Source organism: Priapulus caudatus, unplaced genomic scaffold (genome assembly GCF_000485595.1).
Source record: "Priapulus caudatus unplaced genomic scaffold, Priapulus_caudatus-5.0.1 Scaffold24, whole genome shotgun sequence".
NCBI lineage: Eukaryota > Metazoa > Priapulida > Priapulimorpha > Priapulimorphida > Priapulidae > Priapulus > Priapulus caudatus.
Window position 1 is genome coordinate 398,346 of NW_014577085.1, and position 26,745 is coordinate 425,090.

Consider the following 26,745-nt stretch of genomic DNA (forward strand, 5'->3'; position numbering starts at 1 on the left):
GTCACATTGACATGCAAGACAACCTTTCCCCTCCCCCTGGATAATTCACATTGACATGCAAGACAACCCTCACCCCTCACCCCCTGGCTGCTTCACATAGACATGCAAGACAACCTTCACCCCTCAACCCCTGGCTGCTTCACAGAAACATGCAAGACAACCCTCGGCCCTCACCCTCTGGCTGCTTCACAGAAACATATGAATTCTTACATCCCTCCCTCTTGGGTACTTTACGTACTCATGACCAACGTGCAAATTCGCTCTGTGCAGTGTGTGTATTCTCTAGTAGCCAGTGCTCATGAATGTCATAATTACACCGCTGCGCTACAGCTATCACATAGTTGCAGTGAGAGCTTCTCTGTAATATTAGGGAAAGATGAAAGCACCCACGAGTTTCACTGAGGTCATTATCATGCAGCTCGGTTGTAATTTCAATGTTCCCTGCGGAGTGCCATTATTGGGAGTCGAGCGATGTTGTACTGATTTCATTCATCTTCATTTCATATTCATCTCATGTTCTGCTCATATTAAGAAGTACCTACCTCGTCAATGGAGGGGTGTGTATGTGTTAATTTAATTCCTAGTATGTACATTGTTTATAATATTGCTAATTATTTAACACACTTTATTTGTAATACAAACATTGTATACATTATCATACAACACACCTATTAAATGCGCATGCGCACGCACGCACACAGTCATGCACATGACATGCGCATACTTCTCTGTAATATACAATGTTGTGCAAAGTAAGTTCTGTACCCTCGTTTACCCAGTGTGTGCTTTAATTCCTTCTTTCCATTTGGTGCAATGCTACAAACAGCAATTCTAACCAAGTATAACGTACGTGGCATTAAATCTAATGCAGTTATATGTTGTGTGAACTTACACAGGTGAGAGCACGTTATTCGTGGAGCTCAGTGAGACGGCAAGCATCCTCCAACATGCTACGAATCATTCCCTCATACTCCTTGATGAACTAGGTAAAAACCTGCTGCATGTGTCATATCTGCCATCGTTTCTACTGTTGCGACATTGTCTCCAAACAGATTAAACCAATCTATCAAGTGAATCGCGTGAACAGCATGTGAAGTATACATTAAATTCATTTTAACGAAAGCAGAGGAAATTTAACAGGGCACTGTTTTTTACAGGGTTACACTGGTTTTACACTACACAGGTTTTACACTGTTTTAACAGGTCACAGTTTTTTATGCTTTCAGTTACCATTAATAAATTATAGAATCATATTGTTTCATTTTTGCTATATGATCCCATAATGCATGCCCATATATTATGTTTCGTAAGACCTTCAGTGTTTATTTAAAAGCTATTTATTAATTGAACATAAATAAATTGCTTAAAGAATGGTCTGAAAAAAATGATTACGAAAATGAATTTCTTTTGGAGTGGTAGGCCTATTATGGGTGTGTGTGGGGGGGGGGGGGGGGGGGGGGGGGGGGGGGGGGGGGGGAGGGTGTACAGCATAATTTCACTCTAATGATATATATATACAAGTGCATGTGTTAAGCATTCTAATTTGAGTCTGCTAGGAATTTAATAACTACATGGTCATCAAGTGCATAGAATAGGGAGTCCTAATCTTGGGTACTTAATGCAGCTGCCACTTTCATAGATGTTGTGGGAATTGAATGCTATTGCATTTGTGTAGCACAGGGCCGTTGAGTATTGATGTGTGGTTCAGGATACGTGATCTCATTGCTTGCAAATAACATCAGACTGTCATGCTGTTTCTTGTGAATGAAAGGCTGGAATGATAGTAATGGGAAGGTGGTATGCTCTGTAATCTAGATAAAGATCCATTTCTATGATAGACCATTTGTTAATTACCAGTTAATTACTAAGATGTTGCTTGTCATATATGTACCTACTATGACTACGATACACCCTGCCTGTGAGGCGGTGTAATCCAATCTGTGGCCATACGGTTATTTCAAGGCAAGTTGATTCCCAAGAAGAAGTTTCCTAATATCCAGAAGACTCCAGAAGAATTGATTACGCGTAGTATATCTATATCATAGCAGAATGTGATACTACAATTATAATATAAATACATATTCCGTTTTCCACGTAATCCTAGCATCGACATAGAACACACGGTGGTTCTTAATTACTGTAGGCTGAGTGACGTGTGATAGAGAGACAGGTGCTGTTTCTCATAACTGAATCTGTGTGGTAAATTCCCCACATAACAACATGGCTAATCCGTTTTCCGTGGTTGTTGTGCAGGCAGAGGCACGGCGACGTACGATGGCACGGCCATCGCCTGTGCTGTCGTGCAGGAGCTATCCCAGAGAGGGCGCTGTCGTACACTCTTCTCAACACACTACCACTCCCTGGTGGAAGAGTTTGCACATGACCCGAACGTCAGGCTCGGACATATGGTCAGTGACCTTGTTTATCCAAACAATACATAATTTAAAAGATACAGGATATACAGATTTGTAAAGAAACTATAATTGCATGTTTAAATTTTAAATGAAGGCTTCACGAACGCAAAGGCTACGTTTTCCTTCTCGAATTTATATTTTTTTATCTAAAAATCAATGAATTTATTTGCATTTAATTTAATTAAAATTTAATCTTATGCATATTGCATAAATCCATCTTATTACAAAGGCATCTTTATTATGCATACAAACTGAGTTGATACTACCGAAGAAGTAGTGATCATGCTAACATAATCTAAATAAAACAAGCAAAGCATTAGTGAGAAATTATTGAGACATTTCAAGGTTACACGTGTTTTATAAAGTTACATTTGGCATTTAAATTATATTGCTACCAGCTCGAACTTGTTGACAATCGTGTTGGTATCTTTTTATTTAATTAGTAATGTGTATTATTTGAATTGGTCATCACAATAAAAAACCGAATGAGATGGCTGGAAGAGAACCTTCTCATTATGTTTTTATTTTTGGCTGCAGGCCTGCATGGTGGAGAACGAGAATGACGAGGATGTTTCCAAAGAAACCATAACCTTCCTTTACAAGTTTGTACATGGCGCCTGCCCAAAGAGTTACGGCTTCAATGCTGCAAAACTAGCAGGAATACCTGATACGGTAATGATCCCTCTTGGGTTGGTTTGGGTTGGTTTGGGTGGTATTATGGTCTGGGTTGTATTATTCCATCTGTTGGTATCCTTTTTATCATTCGAATTTAGTGTTAACTCCTTATTGTGCATAACTGTGTATAAATATATCGTCTATAAGTATCCATTTAACGAGTCTTTTATCCAAATATATATATACATACACATGCACATATGCACACACGTACACGTGGGTGTTAGCACTCTAGTCACTATGCGTACAAATTAGGTCCACGACAAAGGTCAACATTAAGTCCACTAATTATCAAACCACAAGAACCATTATCTGCCCAATTACTTGTAATAGTGATGCTTGATTAATTACCCCCAAACGTTTTTAGTTTCAAATTGGTATAAATCATGATGAAAAACAATCATTAAGGGCCGGACACACTAGGCGATGGCATCGGGCGATGTAATCGCCGTGAAAATCGCCTCACGTGCGTCCACGTCAATCGCCGCGATTTCATCGCCCGATGTCATCGCCCCCCCCCCCACTGATGCCATCGGCACAGATCAAGAACGTTTTGATATTATCGCCGATGACTCGCCCGATGCATCGCCTAGTGTGTCCGCGGCCGCGGAAAACATTGCCCGATTGTACATCATTCATAGCCAATGAAACAAACAAGCAGCACATGCATAATTTCTGATCACTGAACCAGATAGTGAACACAATGCGCGAAATCACAATGTTTTTTTTTTCCAGCACAACGGCGCTGCGTGTAAATCGGCCCGATTTAATCGCCTAGTGTGTCCACTCGACTGCGTAGCGATAGAATTGGGCATTACATCGCCCGATGCCCATCGCCTAGTGTGTCCGGCCCTTTAGCTGCCCTACAGTTTGAGTTTGCCCCCACTGTGCCATTCCTAGCTACAAATCCAGCTGTTTTAATAGTAGTGATTACTTTACATTCTGATCTAATGAGAATGTTTCCAACTGTTCTCCCATGTTATCTTACGCAATTACTGCTATTCTGCTTTTGCAATAAACACACCAAATCCAGTTTCCAACTTCACTTACCGAAATTAGAAAGCATACCTACATATTAACTGCTTAGACAAAGTCCATACGTTAGCTTTGTGCTCTATTCGAATATCAGATTCAATGCATTATAATTTTCTGTTTCAGATTAGGTTTGCCTTCCATAATTGTGTCACTAATGTTCCCGCAAGGATGTAATCCTTGATGCATCGATGTAATCCTACATTTCTTGAAGGAAGCTATGTTTTCTTTTTATCAGATAATAAAGAATGGTCATGCTAAGGCAAAGGAGTTGGAAATGTCATTAGAGAGGATAAAGATTTTCAGGTATGGTATTATACACATCATTGTATCCCCCGCGACGAAGTCTGCCGGGATACTATGGTTTCATGTCTCCCCAGCCGCTGCCGCCGCCGCTCGGGCCGCCGCAGATAATTTCCCTTCCGCTCTATAACTCGACCCCTAATTGACCTAGCGTGACCAAACTTGGTATACTTACAAATCTTGGGGAGAAGGTGTGCAGCGAACCAAAACCAGGTCACTGCGACCTTATTTGACCTTGATATATTTCCCTTCGCTCTTTAACTCAGGCCCCTAATTGACATAGCGCCTACCAAACTTGGTATACTTACACATCTTGGGGCAGAAGGTGAGCCAGCGAACCAAACCACGGTCACTGCGACCTTTATTTGACCTTTACCTTGACCTTGATCATATTTCCCTTCCGCTCTCTAACTCTGCGGCTCACCTAATTGACCTAGCCGCTACCAAACTTGGTATACTTACACATCTTGGGGAGAAGGTGAGCAGCGATCAAAACCAAGGTCACTGCGACCTTTATTGACCTTTCACCTTAGACCGTTGATCATGATTTCCCACCTTGCCGCTCTTCCTAACTGGGCCCCTAATGGACCTAGCGCTACCAAACTTGGTTAACTGTACAACATCTTGGGGAGAAGTTGGACAGTCCAGCGATCCAAAACCGTGTCACTGCGACCTTTATTTGACCTGTTACTTGACCTGATCATATTTGCTTTTCCGCTCTTTAAGCTCGGGACCCCTTAATTGACCCTAGCGCTCCAAAACTTGTATACTGTACACACTTGGGGGGAATGAGTGGAGCAGCCATACCACCACCGGTCATGCGATCTATTAATTTGACCTTTGATCCTATTTCCCTCCGCTCCTTAACGCTCGGCCCCTAATTGACCCTAGCCGCTACCCCAAACTTGGTCTACGTCTATCAACATCTTGGGGAGAAGTGGCACCGATTACCAAACCAGGTCATAGCCCGATCTTTTTGACCTTCTACTCATTGAACCTTTGCTCATATTTTCCTTCCCGCTCTCAAAACTCGCCGTAATTGACCTACGCTAAACCACAAAACCAGGTCACGTACGACTTTTATTTGCCTTTACCCTTGACCTTGATCATATTTCCCTCCGCTCTTAACTCGGCCCTACATTGACCTCAGCTACCCAACTTGGTTATACTTACACGATCCTTGGGGAGAAGGTGTGTCGCGGTACCAAAGCTCAGTCATTACGCACATTTCATTTGATCCTTTACCTTGACCGTGTGACTGCATATTTCCTTTCTGCTCTATAACTCAGCTCGCCGACCTAATGATCCTAGCGCCGACCAAACTTGGTATACTTACACATCTTGGGGAGAAGGTGTGTCGCATACCGGAACCAGGTCACTGCAACCTTTATTTGACATTGACCTTGACCTTCATCATATTTCCCTTCCGCTCTATAACTCGGCCCCTAATTGACCTAGCGTGACCAAACTTCGTATACTTACACATCTTGGGGAGAACACGGGAGATACATGTAGTTGGCGACAACTGCCCTTTCTAGTTTAATGAAGCTTTCTGACTACATAGGTACTTGTTGTTTGCTACCATTTCAGGATCGTGTAATAAATATTATTAAATCATCATGTGATCCTACAATTCCAATATCCATATACATATTTCATATGTATCCAGGTTAGGGCATCTGCTCAGCAGAGAGCCTGCACATTATTTTAGAATAAACCCCTATATATGCCTTCTTCTATTATCCTGCTACAATGTGTATGTATTTGGTCTTTGTATTTGTATTTTTTCGTGAATTTCAGGTGTCTGGAAAAGCCTCATGATTTATCGATCGAGAAACTTCAGGAACTGCAGCAACACATCATGGCGTAGTCGGGGTATAATTGATGTGGCACCATTAGTGGTTAACGAACACTATGAAAAGACTTGTTACAGTATTCTTTGTAATGTTTTATAGGATGTGCAACTGGCAACTGATACTCAAGGGTGTGAGATCTTTTTTATGCACATCATTGTGAATAATAATAAGATCCCTCCACTATTCGGTAACATCTGCATGTGCATATGAAGTGTATTGTAAAGGTTTTATACGCATATCTTAGTAGGAAACTAGGAATGACAGATCATGCTTCCTGAGTGCTCGTGATTAAAATTAAGACTATTCAAGATCATGAAAACCCCATGTTCTGTGTGTAAATGTAATAAATACAGTATAAACTACCTAGAACTATTCACTGTCTAATGCAGTATTCGATTTTTAGCTCACCTTGACATCGTCAAGATGAGCTATTGCCATGGGGATGTCGTCCGTCGTACGTCCGTCCGTCCTTCCGTCAACATTTGGCTACGGTCAACGATAACTCAGGAACCGTTTGACCCACATGTTTGAAATTGGGTATAGTTGTTACTGCTATGGGAGAGGTTTGAACATCCTATTTTGGAGCACGCCAGTCGACGTACTTTCGAGCCACGACAATGTATTGGCAAAAATGGGAATTGCCATTAGTCAGTTCAGGTTCAACGGATTTTGCTCATTTTTGGTATGTGAATGAATAAGGGCTAGGGGTTTGATATTTGAAAAGAAATTATGCAAATTAGGTAGGTTTTGGCAATTATATAGACACGCAGATAACAGTGTGGTGTCACACTCGTCTGGTTCGTTTTACAAGATTTCATTGACAATATCTTTAATGCAAAATTGGTATTTCCTCTCCACCCTGCCGATAAAACATCTATATTAGAGTAAAGTTTTACAAAACATGTCGGAACGCAGCATAACCTATTTATTTTGAACGCCATTGCTAAGAAACATCAAAGCGGGTATAGCGCCATCTACCGTCACAAATTGTGATTCATTTTGGTTTATAAATTATTATTGCGATATACAGATGGCAACCATGTGCTACCGCCTAGAAAAACTCATACGAAGTAAACGCTTCCATGCAACCAATTAACCTTTAACAAAAGTTGCGTTATGGGCAGGGAAACACCATTGTCACGTGGTATATAGCAGCTACGTGTAATAAGCGTATCCTCTCAAACTTACACGTTACACATCGGGAGCTCCGCTTTTAGGCAGTGCCTAAATCTGAATATTATAAAAACGTTAAATGGCGATCATTTAGGTGTAATGCCATCACTCGCCCTCATCTCAGACTTTCACATCTCAAACATTTATTTTCACATAAAAAATTACACATATTATTATCAAGAGTATATAATGGGAGTTCTCCCGTATATACTTTTCGTTTCTATAATGTACGTCGATGGTTGCTCAATTAAAACTGACTTCTTCTCACTCACTCATTTGTGACCTTTTTTGTGGCGAGCTACAGTGTCATTGGCACTTTCATTGTTACTGGGATCTAGTGACGTGGGTAATTGCTAGATAGTGTTCAAGTAAAGCATATATACAGTATTTGCAACACTAAAAATATGTAGAAATGTAGATTATGTGCGATAATGGTATCATAGTTGTGATCAACATAGCTCCACATACATCTATTACTATTCCATCTTGCATGCTGGCAGGGTTTGATATAGAATGAAAAGTAAGTCGCATCATACTCTAGGATTTGGAGTGGTGGAAACCAAACATGAAATACAACTGTTATGAAACGAGAGGTTATAGGTCAGTTCAAACGAATTGCTGCTCAATAATATCTAGGTGAATTATCCACGATTATGAAACTAGCAAAAATTTATTCATATAAAATGGATGGCTATTCGTATGTAAGTAGACTGGCTTGTGTAAAATCCAATAACAAATAGACTGCATCTGGGTAATACAATACTGTTGTGACACATGCAGTGGTAAGCTAGAATATTCTTTGATTGGCAATGCATAATTATTGCTCGGTTGTTACGTGACTGTAATGACGACTTATATATGACACGAGTTAGTCATAGGACGGTGGGATCTCATATTTACTGTATCTGGTGATGGTAGGTGTACGTCCCATATTTCCATAGGTAGACGTGTGGATGTATTTTTCTCCACAAGCCAGGTTACATCAAACATTCATTTTTTATACATATATATGTTCGTGGGAATATATACCAGTAACCGCGTTTTGCATAGTCATCTTCACTAGAGTAATCTCATGGAGCAATGCGTTAGTTTAAGCAACTTTAATTAATCACTTAAGCATGTTTGTTGCTTGACATATTTTTGTCATAGTTTACTACATTTTGTATTCGTAGCCTATAGGTATAATCTAAAAACAAAGAACCAAATATATATCTTCTATTAAACATATTTTTGTGTGTTGCTATGGTGCAGCTGGCAGGTTTCACTGTAATAAATACTTATATTATGTATTATTCTGCTGAACAATGTCTCAACATATATTGAAGACAAGGGAGTCGGGACTTTCAGATTTGCCCACAATCAATAATTTAATAAAGATGAACCTTTTTACATGCGAAATAAAAACGCCAATTCGGCACAATTTTACAGCAAAATATTTGAATTGATTGATAATTTATGATTATTTACAACACTGCATCAATAAACACCTAATAAGGACAAAAACAAAACAAAACAAAACCTGCCAATGAATAGTGTACCTATGTACTACTATAGTGTACTTGAACATGCAATTTACAATATCCTGTACATTAATCTATATGTTCTGCAAATATATGACAAACAGCTATAGTATAGGCATTGGTTCAATTCAAGCCAATAACTATGTGCAGATCTTGCAGCTGAATTGTACATAGTACCTATAAATTCATGCTTGTGCGTATGTATATGTAGCATATTTTACATTCGGAGTCCCACCTATATCACTACTTGTAAGGCGTCAATCAACAGGTTTTGCCCATTTCTGAACATGTGAAGCAAGAGAAACATGTCATGTAATTTCTGGTGATGTACGTCCCAACTCTCACAATTGTCACACACTCGGGTACGCGTCTTAACAACATGCGTTGATTTTCTTTTCTCGCACATTGAACTGTCATTTAAATTGAATGTGTGTATATATATATGTATGTACATACACAGTAATCTCAGCAAGGCGCATGTTGCCAGCAGCGAAAAACACTGGCTGAAGGTGCATCTCCTCATGCTTCGTCATACTCGTCATATAACTCGTCTGCAACTGTGGACAAATCGTGATTATGAAATTACCAAACAAAATACTGTATATAGAAGTCTTCTGAAGGCTCAGCAATGACAAACTAACTGCCAAACATAAGCTGTCACTGTTACATGGAATATGTCTACCAGTTCAGAACGAAATGCAAGAGTCGTAGATTGGCATATCAAAATCTTATCTGCGTTTTTGCAAAATTGGCTCTTTTCGTTGGCAAGGTAGCTTTTGGCTAACCTCATGGAATATTTTCCCAACAGACTTGCTTCTAAATACGTTTGAATAGCAAATATGTGTTCAGTTCCCCTCACATATCTAGCTTATTCACTATCATACTGTGCAATCCAATAACTAAAATCCCTAAATACCTCCATGGCCAAGTAGTTGTGCTGCACTGATGTGTTCCTCCATCTCGTCCTCCTCATCATAATCCTCACCTGCATGCCAACACAAACAACTGCATCGTTGGCCACCATAATCATTTTACTGCCCTACACAGCTACACTACACATGCTTTAAACACAATTTACTAAGCTGGGATGTTTATTCTAAAAACGTAAAACGAAGGGCAGGCACAAGTGATGCAAATCATTTTTTTGTGCAGGTCAACTGATAATGTGGTATGCATGCCAGGGTACACCTTGACCAAATGTACGACCAATATACCACGAAATACAATGCAATATCACCCGGTTATACTTTTGTTCTGCACGACCATGAACATGTATTTCATACCATGATATTGTTCCTCATCTGGTTCGTACTGGACTGGTCCCGATTCAACAACTATGGTCTCCTCTGTTTTCATTTTTTGCGCTGACCTTTGCTGCACAGAGGATGCTTCCCGTTTTATCCTAGCAAGAAATAAAAATTCAAACCTATAGTAGAAACCACCAACCTACAGCATAATAACATATATAATAATACATGTTCAAATCTTAATTGCCATTTACTGTTGACTGTGTTCTGTGTTGTTGTTCATTTTTACATGTTATAGCAGAGTTAACATCCAAATACCATAACTTTGTAGCTCGTTTTCGTCCCAATTTTTGGTATCTAACCACACCTTTCCTACCTATCTCACCTGACCTACCTAGGTATCACGTAGCAATAATTAAACTTTATTACCTGACAAGTCATGTCAGACTTTACTACTACCTACTGTTATTACTGTCTAGACGTATTACTGTGCTTAGTGTTGCAAGTGTGGGGGGCAGTGGTGGTCTAGAAGATAGCCCAATTGACTTTGGACTGAAAAATGTCTGGGGTTTGAGTACCACCATGGCCACTGCTGATATGCTCCTGAGCAAGGCACCTTAGTCCTATCTGTTTCAGCAGACACCTGCTGGGCAATAGTTAGTTCTAATATCACCTGTCAGGCAATACAGTTTAACCACTGCTAAAAGTTACCTTTCTTTGTCAGGCGAGGTAGGTAGGCCACATATCTCAACTTATATCAATTGTATAGACATGTTCACGATACATTGTACAGCTATGTTTATGACACATTGTATAGACATGGTCATGATGCATTGTATAGACATGGTCATGATGCATTGTATAGACATGGTTATGATACATTGTATAGATATGTTCATGACACACTGTATAGAGATGTTCCTGATACCTTTTATAGACATGAGCGGCGTTTACATGGCATTCAGTGCTTATTAGGTTACGTATCTCAGAAATCCGGTATTTGATCGAGATTCGGTATTTATACCGAGCCAGCTGTTTACACGGAGGATGTGTGAATTCGGGGCTTAGTTAGTGCTGTATTTTATCGATCGCTTGATAGAGTCAACGGTCACCAGGTGGTTCTGCTTTTAGCTACTTAGCAAGCACTGAATGCATTTACACGAACAGATAATTCCGCATTTAATATTTCGGAGCTTAGCTGGCGCGACATATTATTCCGTGCCTATTAAGTGCAGTATTTGTTAATTCCGAATCTGTCCAAGTCTCGAATTATTTAATCGTCTAAACGCTAAATACGGACTCTAATAGACCGTGTAAACGCCGCTATGGTCATGATATATTGTATAGATACGTTAATGATACATAACATTGTATAGATACATTCATGTTACATCGTATATATACCTTCATGATACAATGTATAGAGGTTTAATTATATTGTGTAAAGATTTTCATGCTGCACTGTATAGACATGGTCATAATACATTCAAGAGCTAATAAATACCTAGCGTGGAAAACGGGAAAATAGTGCTATTTCACGGCAATATTATTCTACTTTGTATGCGGTTCTAGACCAAGTTCATGGTATTGCGTTAAGCAGCATTCTTTGCTCTCTAAAATAAGACCAACCGCTTGACTCTACGATACTCCTCGGCCGAGATATTGGAGCGTAATCATGCCTCCCACAGGCCTTACATCCACAATATTCAATATCCTTCTTGCCTTTTGCGGGTCTGGCTATAGTTTTCCGTCACGGCTTGGAGCGCTGATAATTGATGTCACATGCCCAAATTTGGTACTCTTACTACACCATATAGTAACTGAGCTGCGTTGCAGACTTAATTTAGAAAACATTGCCGGCTCCATCATGACGGGCATTAGCCGTGCTAGGAAAGATAATGGGAGATAAGGGCATAGGCGATGCTCCCGAAAGTCACCGAAAAGCCATTCATTCATAAAGATATCGCGGAAAAAACCGAACTCTCACGAAGCGACTTTCCTAACCCGCAAAAGGCAAGAAGGATAGTGAATATTGTGGATGCGAGGCGCCGTGAGGCCTGTGGGAGGGGAAGTTTACGAGCCAATATCTCAGCCTAGGAGTTGGTGGGTTGTCTTGTTTTAGAGAGCAAAGAATTCTACTTAATGCAATACCATAAAATTATTCTAGACTCGCAGGCAAAGTAGAATAATATTGCCGTGAAATAGCACTATTTTCCCGTTTTTCCGTTGTACACTAGGTATTTATTAGCTCTTGATACATCGTATAGACACGGTCACGATACATCGTATCGATAAGTTCAGGGCATATTCGTTTTTAATTACAGTTGGGAGTCGTTAGATCGTGAACTACCTGACAGGTGTCACGTCGAGGGAGCCGCTGAGCACAGCGGCCACGCTCGCAGCCTCCGTCTTCTTCACGTCCGGAGCGCGGTTCAGGTCCCGCAGCACCTCGTAGTTGATCTTGCTCGATATCTTCTTCTCCTGCAGCATCTTCTCGATCGCCTCGCCTGCAGTGCTCGCCTGCATCTGCTGCTTCTTTCGCGGCTTCTTCCGCTGAGGAAGTGAGAGGGGTAGATGTGAAGCGGAGGCCTGGAGCATCTCTACAGGATGCAGATCCACTGAACTACTACCCACATAAGCCCAGAGGGCAATGCGTGCACATTAAATTTAGTATAACACAAGGATGATCAGCAGGTGATGTTACTGAACCTACAGGGACTTCCATGCTTATATTTAATAGATAATAATTAATGCACTTCTTGGGATTAATATTCCGTACTTGGGAGCCTGGACACTTGTAGTATTTCTCGAGTTAAGAGTAATACACAAAAATGGTTTCATTCTTATTCTTCTGTCATTTCCTGCCACAGTTATACCTTCTTCGGTTCAGGTTTTGTGATTCCTTCTGCCTTCTCCCTGGCTTCCCGCTCTTCTTTTTCTGTGAAGACAAATAAAACTTGAAAACTTCAGACCTTGAAATTAAAATGCATACTCCTGACAATGGCAGTTAATGATACTGCTAGGGTTGGGAGGTGATTTTCGGTCGAAATTTCAATACCCACTATTTGATAGATCAGATCCATGGGCAGCTATATACGTAGAAACTATGTATGTAGCCTCCCAAACAGTTCCAAATCCCCGCATTAGTTTTCTGTTTTTTTTTTGTCAATTCTTAACACCATGGTTCAACTCATGGGAATATTTATAAAAAGTGCTATATCTCTATTGTTAAGAATGCTCGATACCTGCTAGATGATTATCAAACACTCATTCTCAAAAGCCCCGCACTGCACAAAGCTCCCTGCGTCACAACTCTGATTCCAAAAAATTTTTGTTGCGTTTCAATGCTAACATATTCAAAGTAACAAGTGGCCGGCAGAGCGAGGGCGCTCAACTGACGTGTACTGTAGCCAGGTTTCTTCTGATAAACTCACTGGCAAACCGAATCAAGTGCGCCCTCGCCGTCACCGCGTTCGCGCTTGGAGCATATATCTAGGATACTACTAATACAAGATCTAAAATCTATAAGGCTTTGCTAACCGGTAGTACAGTAAAAAGATACAGCTGTGTAACTTTAATGACTTCGCTTTATTAACATGTTATTATGGATATGCGTCGAGCGCGAGCAGTAGTAGTGGTGGTGGGGAGAGGGTCTGGGGAGGTGGGGAGGGGCTCTAATAGCAAAAAGCAGTTCAGTCCTTTGTTAACAGTCAACAATCCATGTTTAACCCTCCTCTTGAGGTCAAAAGGTTATCAGACACTTACTCTTCGCATGTCAGCGGAAAGTAACTTTCATGTCCTTTCAATAAAGTGATAAAAATGGTAGGTCAGCGCTGAAACAAAAAAGTTTTGCACTCAGTCCGTTAGACATGTCCCTGAGAAAATGTCTGATATCTGACCTTTCCCACTGCCCCTTGACCTGTGACCTCCATTTTTCGCACTGGTGATGGTTTCCTGTCCATCACACTATATATCGAATATTACGAGCGTAGGTCGAGTCGTTGAGATTTGTGCCGCAATTCCGTATTTCCTCCGATACCTTAAGTTAAGGGGGAAATATTCCCCCTCCATTGACACATTTTGACCTTCTACCCTTGACCCCCAAATTCGACATCCCGTGTCCTTTTCGCGATCCCCCCGACGTCCCGAATATCAAGACCGTACGTCCAGCGGTTAAGATTTGTGCTGTAACTGTTGACACACGGACGGCCGGACGGACATTCATGCGATTCTACAAGCTGCATCTGACTTCGTCAGCTGAGCTAAAAAGGGTCCCTGGAATTTTTTTTAAAGATATTTTATAAGTTATGGCTCTTTGTTTATGAAATTGTTGCATTTTGAAAATCACTACAAATTTTCGTACATCTTTTCAACTTATTTCCTAAATTAAAGCATTAAAAAAAGGCTGTTGCTCCTGCAACGTACGCGGCGCGCGCGATTTTTTTCTCTCTTAAAGTCACGGTAGTGATGCAGCCGCCATCTATCGGCGATAATAACTACCGTTGTTTTGGTAGCGATATTATATATACGATTTTATACGATATATACGATAGAACCCTAACCCTAACCCTAACCCTAACCCTAACCCTAACCCCATTAATAAGTAAATTTAATTTTTAATTGTTGTAAAAATTAATTGTTGTTATATAAAATGTTGTAAATAAATCATGTAAATATTTGCGGTTAATTGGAAAAAAAATGTTAAACAGATAAAGATAGAAAAATACAGAAAACAGGAAAATAATTAGAAAACGGATGGGATTCGATCCTGCGACCATTCATACTTGGCGCCAGCGTTGTAACCATTACGCTGCTGCGACATATTGAAATTAAAATTTTGGATGTGCTATGTATATCGCGAGAAAACAAGCTCAACCAATCAGGCGTCAGTACCGTCAGTACCGTCAGTACCGTGACTTTAAGAGAAAAAAAATCGGCGACGGTACCGTTGCAGGAGCAACAGCCTAAAAAAAAATCCAGGGACCCTTTTTTAGTTCATATTATGAACAACTTATGGTTAAAAGTTTAGGTCCCAACTCTTTGCCGTTTCTGAGAAATAACAAAAAAAGAATTTTTTTTGTATAAATTCACAATTTTTGCCATCACTTAATTAGCGATGATTTTTTTTACATTTTTTTTCATCGAGAGCGTAGAGAGACATCTCTCTTATGTAATGGATATGAGTTTGATGAGCAGTTATGTTGCAATGCCCTTTACAGTGTTACCGGTCTGTAACCCTAACAGTATCCTTAACCTTATTGGACCGACATGACATGCCACTTGACCACATAATGAAAGATGAGATTTATTTTCTAAAATATTTAGCAATAACCTCACCTAACCTGATTGTATAACATACCTTTCTGTTGTTGCAAGTACTCCGCATTTACTTTCGTCCAGATGTCTGTCTTTACTTTCACCTCATCCTCGGTGAGAATAAACTAAAAATGTATACAATTTAAAAGTGATAAATATTACTATTATAACTATGTCAATTATAATTGTATGAATTATCACAGATTTTATCATTTAGAAAAATTAGAATAAAATATTATTAGGTATATATTCAGCCTCTCAGTTGGTCTCAGATATTTACATAATAACATTTATCAGTTTATACTAAAATCATTACTTGCTGTTGTATTTGGTGTCACCTATACATATAATTTATGTCTTCTCCTAATATTAACATGCAAGATATGAATTAACTTACCTTATCTAATTCATCATCATCTATACCTGTGAGATCCAATTCTCCATCCTCTTCTTCTGCAACTTAAATAACATATTCAACAATTTATTAAAACATTTTGCTTCATAATGAAACAAATTAATTTTTGTGGAGTTTTGATGTGCCATTGTATGCTACAAAGGGCAAATATCTCTGAGCATTTTCATGCATATCATATGGAAGCCAATGTTGTAAACCAACCACTCCCAACAAAGTGGTAGTACATAACGAATATACAGATCAAAAACTTACAGAGCAATCAGACACATTTCCTCTATACAAGCAGTCAAGTTGCTATCTAACCTTCTCCTGGCTCCACCCTCATACATGCAACTATCGACTCTTTTATGCCCAGACTGGCTGCAGTGGGTCCTGGGCCATCCTCAGCAGCAAAACCTAGTTGTAAGGAAGTCGGAATGTGGCTTGTCGGTGGTTGTTGCGCAGATGCACAGGTTTCATCTGCAGTCTCTAACATGTAGTTCCCGAGATCTGGAATAACAATGTTTTGCATTTGTATTACGAAACTGCCACTCAATGGCTATATATAGATTGAAGAAGAGGCATCCTGGGGTTGCATTTTCTTCTTTAACTTTCACATTATAAATCCCAGTGATCAAGTGTCTGACAAAAGATGCAATTCCACATGGCAAAGTAGTGTCATCAAGATCACACACGTGAATGCTTTTGGAATCGGCTTTAGATCTAATACATGCTGTTCGTTCATAAATTCTGTGAAGATCAGACTGCCTACAGTCCTACCCAAATCTTCATGTATCTGCCGTAACGTTTCCTGCTGAACAAACTCTGTAGCCTCCTTGCTTGCTTCCTCTGAACCCAGCGCCTCGTTTAACTCATCTTCTGGGGCATCATCATCTTGCGTATCTAAAGCTAACAGATTCAGGAGGTTACCTTCCACACAGGAGCTATGCACACTATGTTACCCACGAAAATGCCGTTTTTCTACTATATTTAAACGTAGTCATGCTTATATGGGTAGTCACTTTGACAAGTCTTTGGTAAACACTGGAGTGGAGCTTCATCCACCTCCGCACTAAACCAGAGACGAATACTGTTACACACTAGCACTCATTTTGCACTGACATCACTGGTAATTAGGAAGCTAAGTCGCCCACATTGATGCATACTAATGCACCGTGACCATGCCAGTACCTACTTGATGAGCTGTCATTTCTTCTTGGTTTTTTCTCTAATGCTTGATCCAATTCTTCTTGTAATGTACTGATCTCTCCCTCAACTTCTGTAAGCTTGCACATCTCCTCAAGCTGGTCGGTGAATAAAAAATTAATTTTTCGATTAGACATAAACTTGCACATCTGGTTCACCAGTTTACGATTGGAATAGTATTGTAAATGGAAAACGACTTATAATAAGTTATAAGGCATACTTATACACAGCTGCATTACCTAGAACTATATTAGAAAAATGCTTGTCAGCTATTCTGCTGTGAATTCACACAGGAATAGCAGAATTACCCAAATTGATTAAATTTCTCGGATCTCACTTGACTGTTTGTTTCAAACCGTAATAATAAGGCATCAAATTACTTAAAACATGCATACATGTTGATTTTCTGCCATGTAGGTAACATAATAGGCGGAAAAAATTTGTGGAACTCGGTTAACATTATATTGAAGATATCCATTGCGATTAGCACCTTGCTAATTTTATCCTTCCAACGAGCCTCTGTGAAGGATGGTGGGTCTTGTTCTTCCTCTAGGTCTATGTCCATGAATTGATCTAGTTTCAGCTTGCTGGATGGTGTTCTTTCAAACTCTATCAACCTTGAAGTAGATGAATACATTCTTTATATAAGTCTGAATGCACCTAAGAGCAAGTCCATTACAATTTTGGTAAGTGGCGGTCGATTCTTAAAAGTACTGGCATGCTAGCTGACTATTACCTTACCTGCTTCACAAATTAACAATTACCTTTGTGCACGTTTTCTCACATTTTTGCCCTAAGATATCTTTAGAAATTATGCATGAAAGATCACATGACTGAAAGTAAACCCAAGATACTTTCTGATGACTGACATTTTTGTACCATTCTTGCACTACTGATAATATATTGCATGAGAACAATAACTGCACATACAGTTAGCATACAGCATTACCGCTTTCGTAACGTTCCATCGCAGACCTTCACAACCCTAAGAACATCCTTCTGGGTTCTATTAAAGTCGTGCAATCGTGCGGCAACAAGCAGCGCTGAAACATGCAAACGCGTTTCAGTTCCTCAATCCTCACAGTTTACGAGCAGCTCCTACAAAAGTTAGGTTCAACAAGTGCAAGCTTGAGTGAATTGACTGCATCACGACTGCACTGGTGCATAGGCCGATGACTCACCAGCCCCGCAGAGCCCCGACGGTCGCCTGCCGACGTGCATCCAATCACGCTTCATTCGCTGTACGAGACGAAGAGCTGTCATGCTTACATCGTGCGTCTTGTCACCAAACTCAAGCTTGTGAGAAAATCGTGGGATCAGGATGCATGGGTCTGCATTGAAATCAAAGTTTGCTCTTTGAAATCGATACCTTACAAGAAAATGCTCAAAGCTCCCTCCTAAACATTTTTATGCAGTCTCTATGAGGAATTTACATCCACGTCAGGTTAACATCTGGTATACGAGTTAGCGCTACTTGTGTGGAATTAAAATTGTGTGTAGATGTGATGAGCTTGTAATTTAATGTTAAGTTGATTTCCAATTGAACACGTGTTCCTTTGATGGAGCTCAGCTGTTTCACAGGTGAGGTGTACCTTCAGTGGCAAGATAAATTCACATGTGAGGTGCCAATTTAAAGATGATATACAAATTCACACATGAGGTGCAAATTCAGAGGTGAGATATAAATTCCCAAGTGAGATGCACATTAAGAGGATACATTTTAAGGCAAAATAGCAAGAGAACTCACCAACAGCTGGTACATTGATACACAACTCCTGCGCTAACTTCAGATACGTTTTGCCAAGCTCATACACATTCACCTGCAGGATGTCACTGAAATCCAAAAGCATATCTAACCAGTGTTAAGAAAATACATGATATTACATACACCTATGTTATGCAGCCCCTGTCACCTCTGCCCTGAAAGGCAGTTGCATTGCAAATCAACATAAAATAATCATGGCTCAAAATTAAGCAATACATAATGTATTACCAATTGACATTGCATTTATAATTAAGCATTTTCTTTTTCACAACCTATACTATCAGAATACAAGTTAAGACGATCGCCTGGCATGTGTGTATGGCATGTTTTTTGTTTCATAATTCGATTCATTGTTCGATTTTATCACATATTATAACATTCGATTCATCACATATAACATTCGATTTTTAATATCACATATAACATTTGATTTATCACATATAACATTTGATTTATCGCATATAATATTTGATTATTTAATCATATGTTATATGCAATAAATCGACAATAATTCCCCTGCCAAAAGTATAATTGCATCATTTGATAGCATGCCTGTTAATTCGATTGTATTAGGCATTCACTGTTTTAAATGTTCACATTATTTGATTTTATATCAGCAAAGAGAATCAAACCATTCGATCCTGGCATCAAACCATTCGGTTTTGGAATCAAACCATTCAATTATGGAATAGAATCGTTCGATTTTGGAATCGAATCGTTCGATTTTGGAATCGAACCTTTCAATCCTGTATTATGTAGATCCCTCCTGCATGCACCGCATCGAACCATGCGACTCTGAATCGCATTATTCGATCTGTGAATTGAAGCTTTCTATCCAGTCAATCAAGCAATTTGATTCGCGTGATTAAATAATGCGATCTGCTAATATGAATGTCTTCGATGTGAATCGAATATAAAAGAAAAATATCAAATGTAACATTTAAACATGAACATGTGATTTTAGCCCATATATATACATCAAACAAAACATTAAACAAATCGAACGATTAACAAAATCGAATTATGAAACAAAAAACATGTGTGTGGTTGTTATCCTATTATTGTTTCAATTAGTAATGCAACACTGAAGCACTATGTATGAGGTGAACATCAGTATTCCTAATTTGTTACAGGTGATCTTCCCCTGCTCGAACACTATCAACACATTGGCAAGGATACGGGCAGTGCTCTCCGTTCTGCACACCAGGTAGAGGCAGGCAGAGATGACATGGGTTATCTTACGACCTCTAGTAAGTCTTTTCCCGACGGCCATCTTGTAAAAGTTATACGCTGTTTCTAGACAATGCTGATTTAGCTGCAATTGGGAGCCAAGCTGGTTGATCTTCTTACGACCTGCATTGACATACGCAAATATTTTGTATAATTTCTAACTGACTGCTTTTCAATAATACAGCATGCACTTTCCACAGTGACAAAGTAGTTGTACCAGTGGCGTAGTTAGGGGGGCCAAAGGGGGCCACGGCCCACCCCCTGTTGATCCGAAAGTTAAAAAAAAATATAAAAAATAAGAATTGCTTTTAAACTAAAAGAGAATTGCCGAGTAGTCAGAAATGAAGGCCTGTACCAAAGGGCTCGACACTAGCTAGCGGTGGCCCGGTGGCCCGGGGCCACCAAAACTCTCATGTCGGGCCACCGTAAAATTTCAAAAGTTAAAATTGGTGGCCCGAATATCGGGCGCCACTAAAAAATTTCAAAGTGTCTATGTATAAAAATACATTGGTTTCTTACGTGCTTAATCACTCATTCAAAAGAGAGTGAGCAATTCGCGGAGCGACGGAAGCAGCACGTCCCCCACACGTGGCAGCATTCTAGAACGCCACCAACTAAGGGCCGCCGCGGGCCAGGTTTATCGATCGTGTTAGATAGAATAATAGTGAAAAGTAGAAAAAGTGGTATGCAAAGATTCTGTGAAAATTTGATGCGTGGAATGGATAATTCCAAATGTATGCCTCAATCAATCAATGTCAGTGTGTGCATTGTGTGGAGGTTTGTTATAAAGGCATACATTCGAACGCATCGATTATGCAAAAAGTTGACGAATGCTAACGTAACTGGCAAAACCTTGTGTAGGTCTTAATAATGTACATTAACCTTATAGGCCAAACCGCCTATTAGTTTGTCGCAATACACTGCTAATTTACTAAGAACATGTACTAATTGAAATCCGTAAATTTCGGTAATCCATGCGAAAGCGAAATTTATGGCCCACAAAATAAACATCGAGTTTCGGCTTCGGTGACGGTCACATGTATGCTACAAGATGTGTGAGCATCGAATTGTTGTCCTGGGCTGGGTAAACTTTCTTGCCTAGTGTTATTTATTATCCCAGTAGTTGCCTACAATATTATATGTTGACTTGTGCAATCTCAGAGAAACGTCAATTATTCATTTATTCCCGGAATCCCAAGCAGTAAAACCATAAACGTACGAATGCGCCGGTCAAGACTACAACGGATCCAAATCACTGGACGGGCCAGAAGCGATGGACGTGCGAAAATGTCCGGTGCACTATTTAATCTGTATGACACCGGGCATCGCTCACGTTTACGACCCGGTCTCACGGGCCGCATCGACGGTTTTGTATACTGGTCAACCAGACCGAATTTCTTGACTGCGGATTTCAATGAGCACATTTCTTAGTAACCAAGCAGTGATATTGGACAAAACACTAAAATTACGCGTTTGCTATAAAGGTAATTGTACTATATTAACTAACACAAGGTTGCCAGTTTATCTGTAAGGCCATGTCGTATAAAATTCGCATAATCGATGGTCGAATTATGCCTTTAAAGACTTGTGCAAGTGCATCAGACGGCCCAATTTTCAAATAATATACAATACGAGATTGAAATAAAGATTTATAATGTTTTCCTTTGTTTTTTTTTCGGGCCACCAGATATCATTTTCGGGCCACCAAAAATTGAAAATCAATGATTTTGGTGGCCCGATCGGGCCACTGAAAAAAAAAGTTAGTGTCGAGCCTTGCTGTACATGTACTCAAAAGAGCCTCAAATACCATCTCCTGCGTTCTACATTTTCAAAATTTCCTGGGGGAGGACCCCCATACCCCCACCTGTGTTTCACCCCCCCTCCTCGTAATCCTGGATCCGCCACTGAACAGTTACATATCTAGGGAGCAGAGAACAACAAACACAAATGTCGCCTTTTTGCATGGCGCCCAAAACAAAGATTGCAGAGCTGAGAGGCGGGAGAGCATAGGGTGTGGAGAAGGAAGCAGAGGAACCATTAAAATATTAAGTCATTATTTTGCGCAGTTTGCTGTTTTTGGCCCCCCTGTTAAAAAATCCTGGCTACGCCACTGAGTTGTACCTATTCATGTAGAACCCTAAAAATACTTCTCTGTGATGTTTTAGAAACATTGTTCCTTATTCACAAAATGTGTTCATAACTTGATGAGCAGAAACAACATAACAGTAGCAAAAGTATGCTTTCACAATACAGGTACCAGGAAGGAACACCTACCATTTTGTAGAGTGATAGCTCTAGACTCCTTTCCAAAGCCATGGTGAAAGCTTCCACCCATTGTGCTCGATTTAACCCCTGCAAATATGCACCATTTTCCAATTGAAATATTTGTTTTTAATTTTGCAGGTTTAGCACATCAAGTCACATTTTTACTATTAGTTGCACCAACTCTCCTGAACAGTAATGTTACAATCAGAAATTGTGAGGGGAAAATATCGAACAATTAACTTGCCTTCAGAAGATACAAACTGTCCAAGGACAGATGTTCCTCCTATTGAATTTTCCTGGAAAGTGACCTCGGAGACTATGATGTTATCTTCCAACACGGAGCCACAGTTGGTGCAGACTGCATCGCCACGCGCAGTGTCGACGTCGATATCACTGCTGCCACAGTGGCTGCACACTTTCGTTTTAGCTGACATGATCTGTTTATAATTGTATAGTCTTGATTTGTGCTCACGTTACACATGAGTGTTCAAGAAAAAAAGAAGACTATATATACCTGTCAGTGTCATGGCTGGTATATCTTAATTATATTTATAGTCCGAGTAATGCATTTACTGTATACGCTGTATATTTCATGGTTTAATTTTCACGAATTTCGCAAACGCATCCACGACCATGAAAATAACAACACGCAAATAATTCATACCAAATAATACCGAATGATTCATAATTCACTGACCGCGAAATTCACCACTCGCGAAATTGTCCGTCAAGTCTAAATTCGTGAAAATATCTATACGCGAAAAATATGGCATATACAGTACTTTAATTTCAACCTCAAGTTCTTACAAAGTGATCTGAAAACCCTCATAGGTTCAGTGGGCAGTCAGGGGCAATTAAGTACACCTTTCACATAAAATGCCATGGGTTCAAACTGCAGCCAGTACATTTAAAACTTTTCTCAAGAAATGTAAAAAACCTGGCTATAGTATTTACATTGGGGGTGGCCATGACACCCTCATATCTCTGACAACCTGTATCAATTTACGACCTTATCTCCCTTAATTATAGAGGGGGAAAGAACCAATGACGATGTGAGACACCCTGCCCTGGCATTGGCCACTCACAGTGTCAGCGACAATGCCAGACTCATTGAACCACATACTTAACTACTGCTGAAATGGGTTGGGTTTGTCACTGAGGGACCCTCCCAAAGAAAATGGAGATGGTTTTTTCATACAATGAAACTAGTGAATAGTTTATAGTGATTAACGAATGTTTATAATATTATTAATAAATAAATAACATTAAACATGCTCTTTTTGAATGACAGACAGATAGTATGACATAATTAATGAACAAGTGCCGCAGAGTGACAGCGCTCATCTAACGTCTACTGCGGTGACTCTGTGGTGGAGTGGTGGAGATTCTAGTAAGAACGCCTGCTTGTCCCAAATGTGTTCAATACACGCCGAAACCAGTGGAATGCCACAGGATGGTATCGGAACTTTCTCAAAAGAGATGTTCGTTGGCATACGTTATGAAAGTTGCCACGAGTGGCGCGTACGTTTAGTGTCTTCAGATAAACGATGGGAAGCTCCATCATTAACGTAGTAGCGCAACAACTACTTTGCAAGACAGAATAAGGTAAGCCACTCATCCATGTTACTACGCAAGCCTAACAGGCCTGTCAATAGAGAGCTGCCACCTGTAACCAGATTTAACGCAGGCAAAAACTCCACAGTACCACCAACACATGCCACTGGCAGCTGCATAGCTTACATGTAACATTACTGACGACAGAATGAGCATAGAAATTATAGCGAATTTAAGGAACATACACCTTCTTTAAACCAAATTTAGCTTTTGAAATTTCACTGTGACATTGTAGCCTCATACATCCAGGCATGTATAGATTCTATAGGCAAAACCGGCATGTCAACATTCTTTCTAACAGACAGTCAACAAATCCAAGTTCTAACCCTCCTCTGAGCGGCAAAAGCTTAATCCGACACTTACTCTTCGCATGTCAGGCAAAGGGACATTGTTCATGGTCCTTTCAATAAAGCCATAAAAATGGCTTAGTCACGCTGAACAAAAAAGTTTTTCATAGATCGCTTCCGTCAGACATGTCCTCAAGAAAATGTCTAAAATCTCGCCCTGTGCCCTGACCTTTTGACCTCTGCCTCCAATTTCGGCCACAGCTGATGCTTTTTCCTCCTACCATGAATGCTATACACGACTATCCAGCGGAGCCGAGGTTCGAGCCAGTTTAGATTTGTGCCGCAATCTGCATTTCTCCCTATAGCCTCAAGTTAAGGAGTGAATGTTCCCCCTTCTTTTACACTCTTGACCTTTGACTTGCCCCAGCTTGAATCCCAACTCGTTTTTCGGATTACCCCCACTGTCCCGAATATCGGTGACACGTACGTCGAGGCGGTACACGATTTGTGGCCCCAACTGTTGACGCACGGACGATCATGCGATTCTACAAGCTGCATCTGACTATGTCAGATGAGCTAAAAATAATGGTATTGCTGCTGTGGCAACTGCCGTACGATTGTTAGTTACGTTCTATGCATGATGATGATGTCACACACCGACTATGTACTAATTAGTAATCTACTACTAGCTACTATCTACTAGTAGTACTACTAGTACTAGTCTACTACTACTAGAGCCGAGTCTACAGTACCGGTACTCAGTATAGTATGTGAGACTCGCAGCTAGGGCCTGCATACCGGTACCTCCCAAATCCCATTGGTTGATACAAATCACGTGCCTGAAACTCCTGTTTTAATAAAACTTTTATGGTGCATTGTGACCCTAACCCTAACACTAATTACAATTTAATTTAAAAAATTAATATTTGTATCAACCAATGGGAGTTGGGAGGTATGCAGGCCCACGGCACAGGCACAGGCACTTGAAGCGTTTCAACTGTAAACACACGCCGCCGCCATTGCGCGCACAGTGACACATAAATATATAGTTTTATTTGTTCATGTGTCAGTGTATATATTTTTATGTGTCAGTGTGCGCGCAATGGCGGCGGCGTGTGTTTACACTTGAAACGCTTCAAGTGCCTCTGTCAGTGTGTGCAGGCCCTAGCCGCGAGTGTATGTGAGTATGTCAATATTCATTGAATCAATGAATGACCAGACTGTCTCATGCAGGCTGCAGTGCAACCGTGTTGCAGCGCAATATTAATAGGGCGACAATAGCTGATATTATGTGTATAAGATAATGTAGTCATGAATGCCTTATAATTACCCTATATTTAATAACAATTTACATAAGCTTATTCCAGAAATTAGGGAACTACACTTTCTCTAGTATAAGTACGCGGCCATATTGTCGCATCCCATCATGCTCTTTGAATAAAGTGAATGAACATTATAAGCGGTGGCAAACTGCATGCAGTGACCCTTCCATAGAAATAGATAAACAACCTTTTCTATTTCTATCTATTTCTATCTATTTCTATGAATAGTTGTCTATCTATTTCTATGGCCCCTTCGCACACTCAGAATACCACGCGTAGATTGTGCCAGCGAGAGCGCCATCTGTCGTGGAGTTTGAAGCGGGCGCGCGGGACGTTTGGATACAAAATCCACGACAGATGGCGCTCTCGCTCTTGCTCGAGTCAAGGAGCTAAAATCAAAAAGCTAAAATCATGCTTAAATCCACAGGCACTTGGACCGTTTCAATAATAAAATGATGGTTAATAAATACAACTTGTCAGTAGCCTACTACTACAGTACCAGCAATAGTCTTAATGTTTGATTTGACCTAATAACTTCACTTCAACACCGTTCAATACACCGCTGCAACACATAGCCCGCACGCCATTGTGCATGCACAAATACACAGTAGATAGGAATGTGTTGCAGCGGTGTATTGAACGGTGTTGAAGTGAAGTTATTAGGTCAAATCAAACATTAAGACTATTGCTGGTACTGTAGTAGTAGGCTACTGACAAGTTGTATTTATTAACCATCATTTTATTATTGAAACGGTCCAAGTGCCTGTGCTTAAATCAACTATGATTATCACTATGATTTAAGTGCTCTGCGAGTATCCTGAGTTGTACTGCTACTTGTTGCTTGAGTTGCTGGTTGTGCGGCTCGCGTGATTTTTTTCCCTAGGATAATCAAGAACATAGGGTCACAGGGCTCTTCTTGTGGCACTAGCCCGACCAGGCTGTGCGACCGATTGTCTATACTAACCCTAGCAATACCGTTTCTTGGAGCTATTGTGGCACGTGATTTGTATCAACCACAGCGCTCACTAGAGCCCTATGAGTATGACTATCCTTCTTGATTATCCTTGTTATCTATTGTTCTTGATTATCCTAGGGAAAAAAATCACGCGCACGGCTCTGGTTGTAC

The 26,745-nt window shown here is 40.2% G+C and overlaps 2 protein-coding genes across 7 annotated transcripts in view; one reads left to right on the plus strand and one right to left on the minus strand.

Annotated features, from left to right (window-relative positions):
* LOC106813892 (DNA mismatch repair protein Msh6-like) overlaps window positions 1-6,652 on the plus strand; it is a 61,389-nt gene extending 54,737 nt beyond the window's left edge. For both annotated transcript variants that reach the window (XM_014818139.1, XM_014818146.1), the window contains exons 31-35: window positions 897-986; window positions 2,254-2,408; window positions 2,952-3,086; window positions 4,360-4,427; window positions 6,225-6,652. In XM_014818139.1, coding sequence (XP_014673625.1) covers window positions 897-986; window positions 2,254-2,408; window positions 2,952-3,086; window positions 4,360-4,427; window positions 6,225-6,294 — 518 coding nt within the window. In that variant the 3' untranslated portion in view covers window positions 6,295-6,652. The remainder of the gene's footprint in view (window positions 1-896; window positions 987-2,253; window positions 2,409-2,951; window positions 3,087-4,359; window positions 4,428-6,224) is intronic.
* Window positions 6,653-8,794: 2,142 nt separating this feature from the next.
* Window positions 8,795-26,538, minus strand: LOC106813780 (transcription factor IIIB 90 kDa subunit-like). Of its 5 annotated transcripts, none has more exons than XM_014818019.1 (18): window positions 26,454-26,538; window positions 22,641-22,833; window positions 22,406-22,483; window positions 20,081-20,254; window positions 18,884-18,988; window positions 18,318-18,467; window positions 18,086-18,179; window positions 17,627-17,753; window positions 17,126-17,234; window positions 16,711-16,839; window positions 16,255-16,440; window positions 15,934-15,995; window positions 15,580-15,661; window positions 13,097-13,158; window positions 12,571-12,773; window positions 10,257-10,375; window positions 9,890-9,958; window positions 8,795-9,530 (listed from the first exon to the last, which is right to left on the minus strand). In XM_014818019.1, the coding sequence occupies exons 2-18, from the start codon at window positions 22,828-22,830 to the stop codon at window positions 9,493-9,495; spliced, it is 1,977 nt and encodes a 658-aa protein (XP_014673505.1). In that variant the 5' UTR covers window positions 22,831-22,833; window positions 26,454-26,538; the 3' UTR covers window positions 8,795-9,492. The 5 variants fall into 5 exon arrangements, with proteins under 5 accessions (XP_014673505.1, XP_014673519.1, XP_014673498.1 ...); XM_014818033.1 differs by lacking the exon at window positions 26,454-26,538 and adding an exon at window positions 25,890-25,906; XM_014818012.1 differs by lacking the exon at window positions 26,454-26,538 and adding an exon at window positions 25,650-25,719.
* Between the last annotated feature and the right edge of the window lie 207 nt (window positions 26,539-26,745).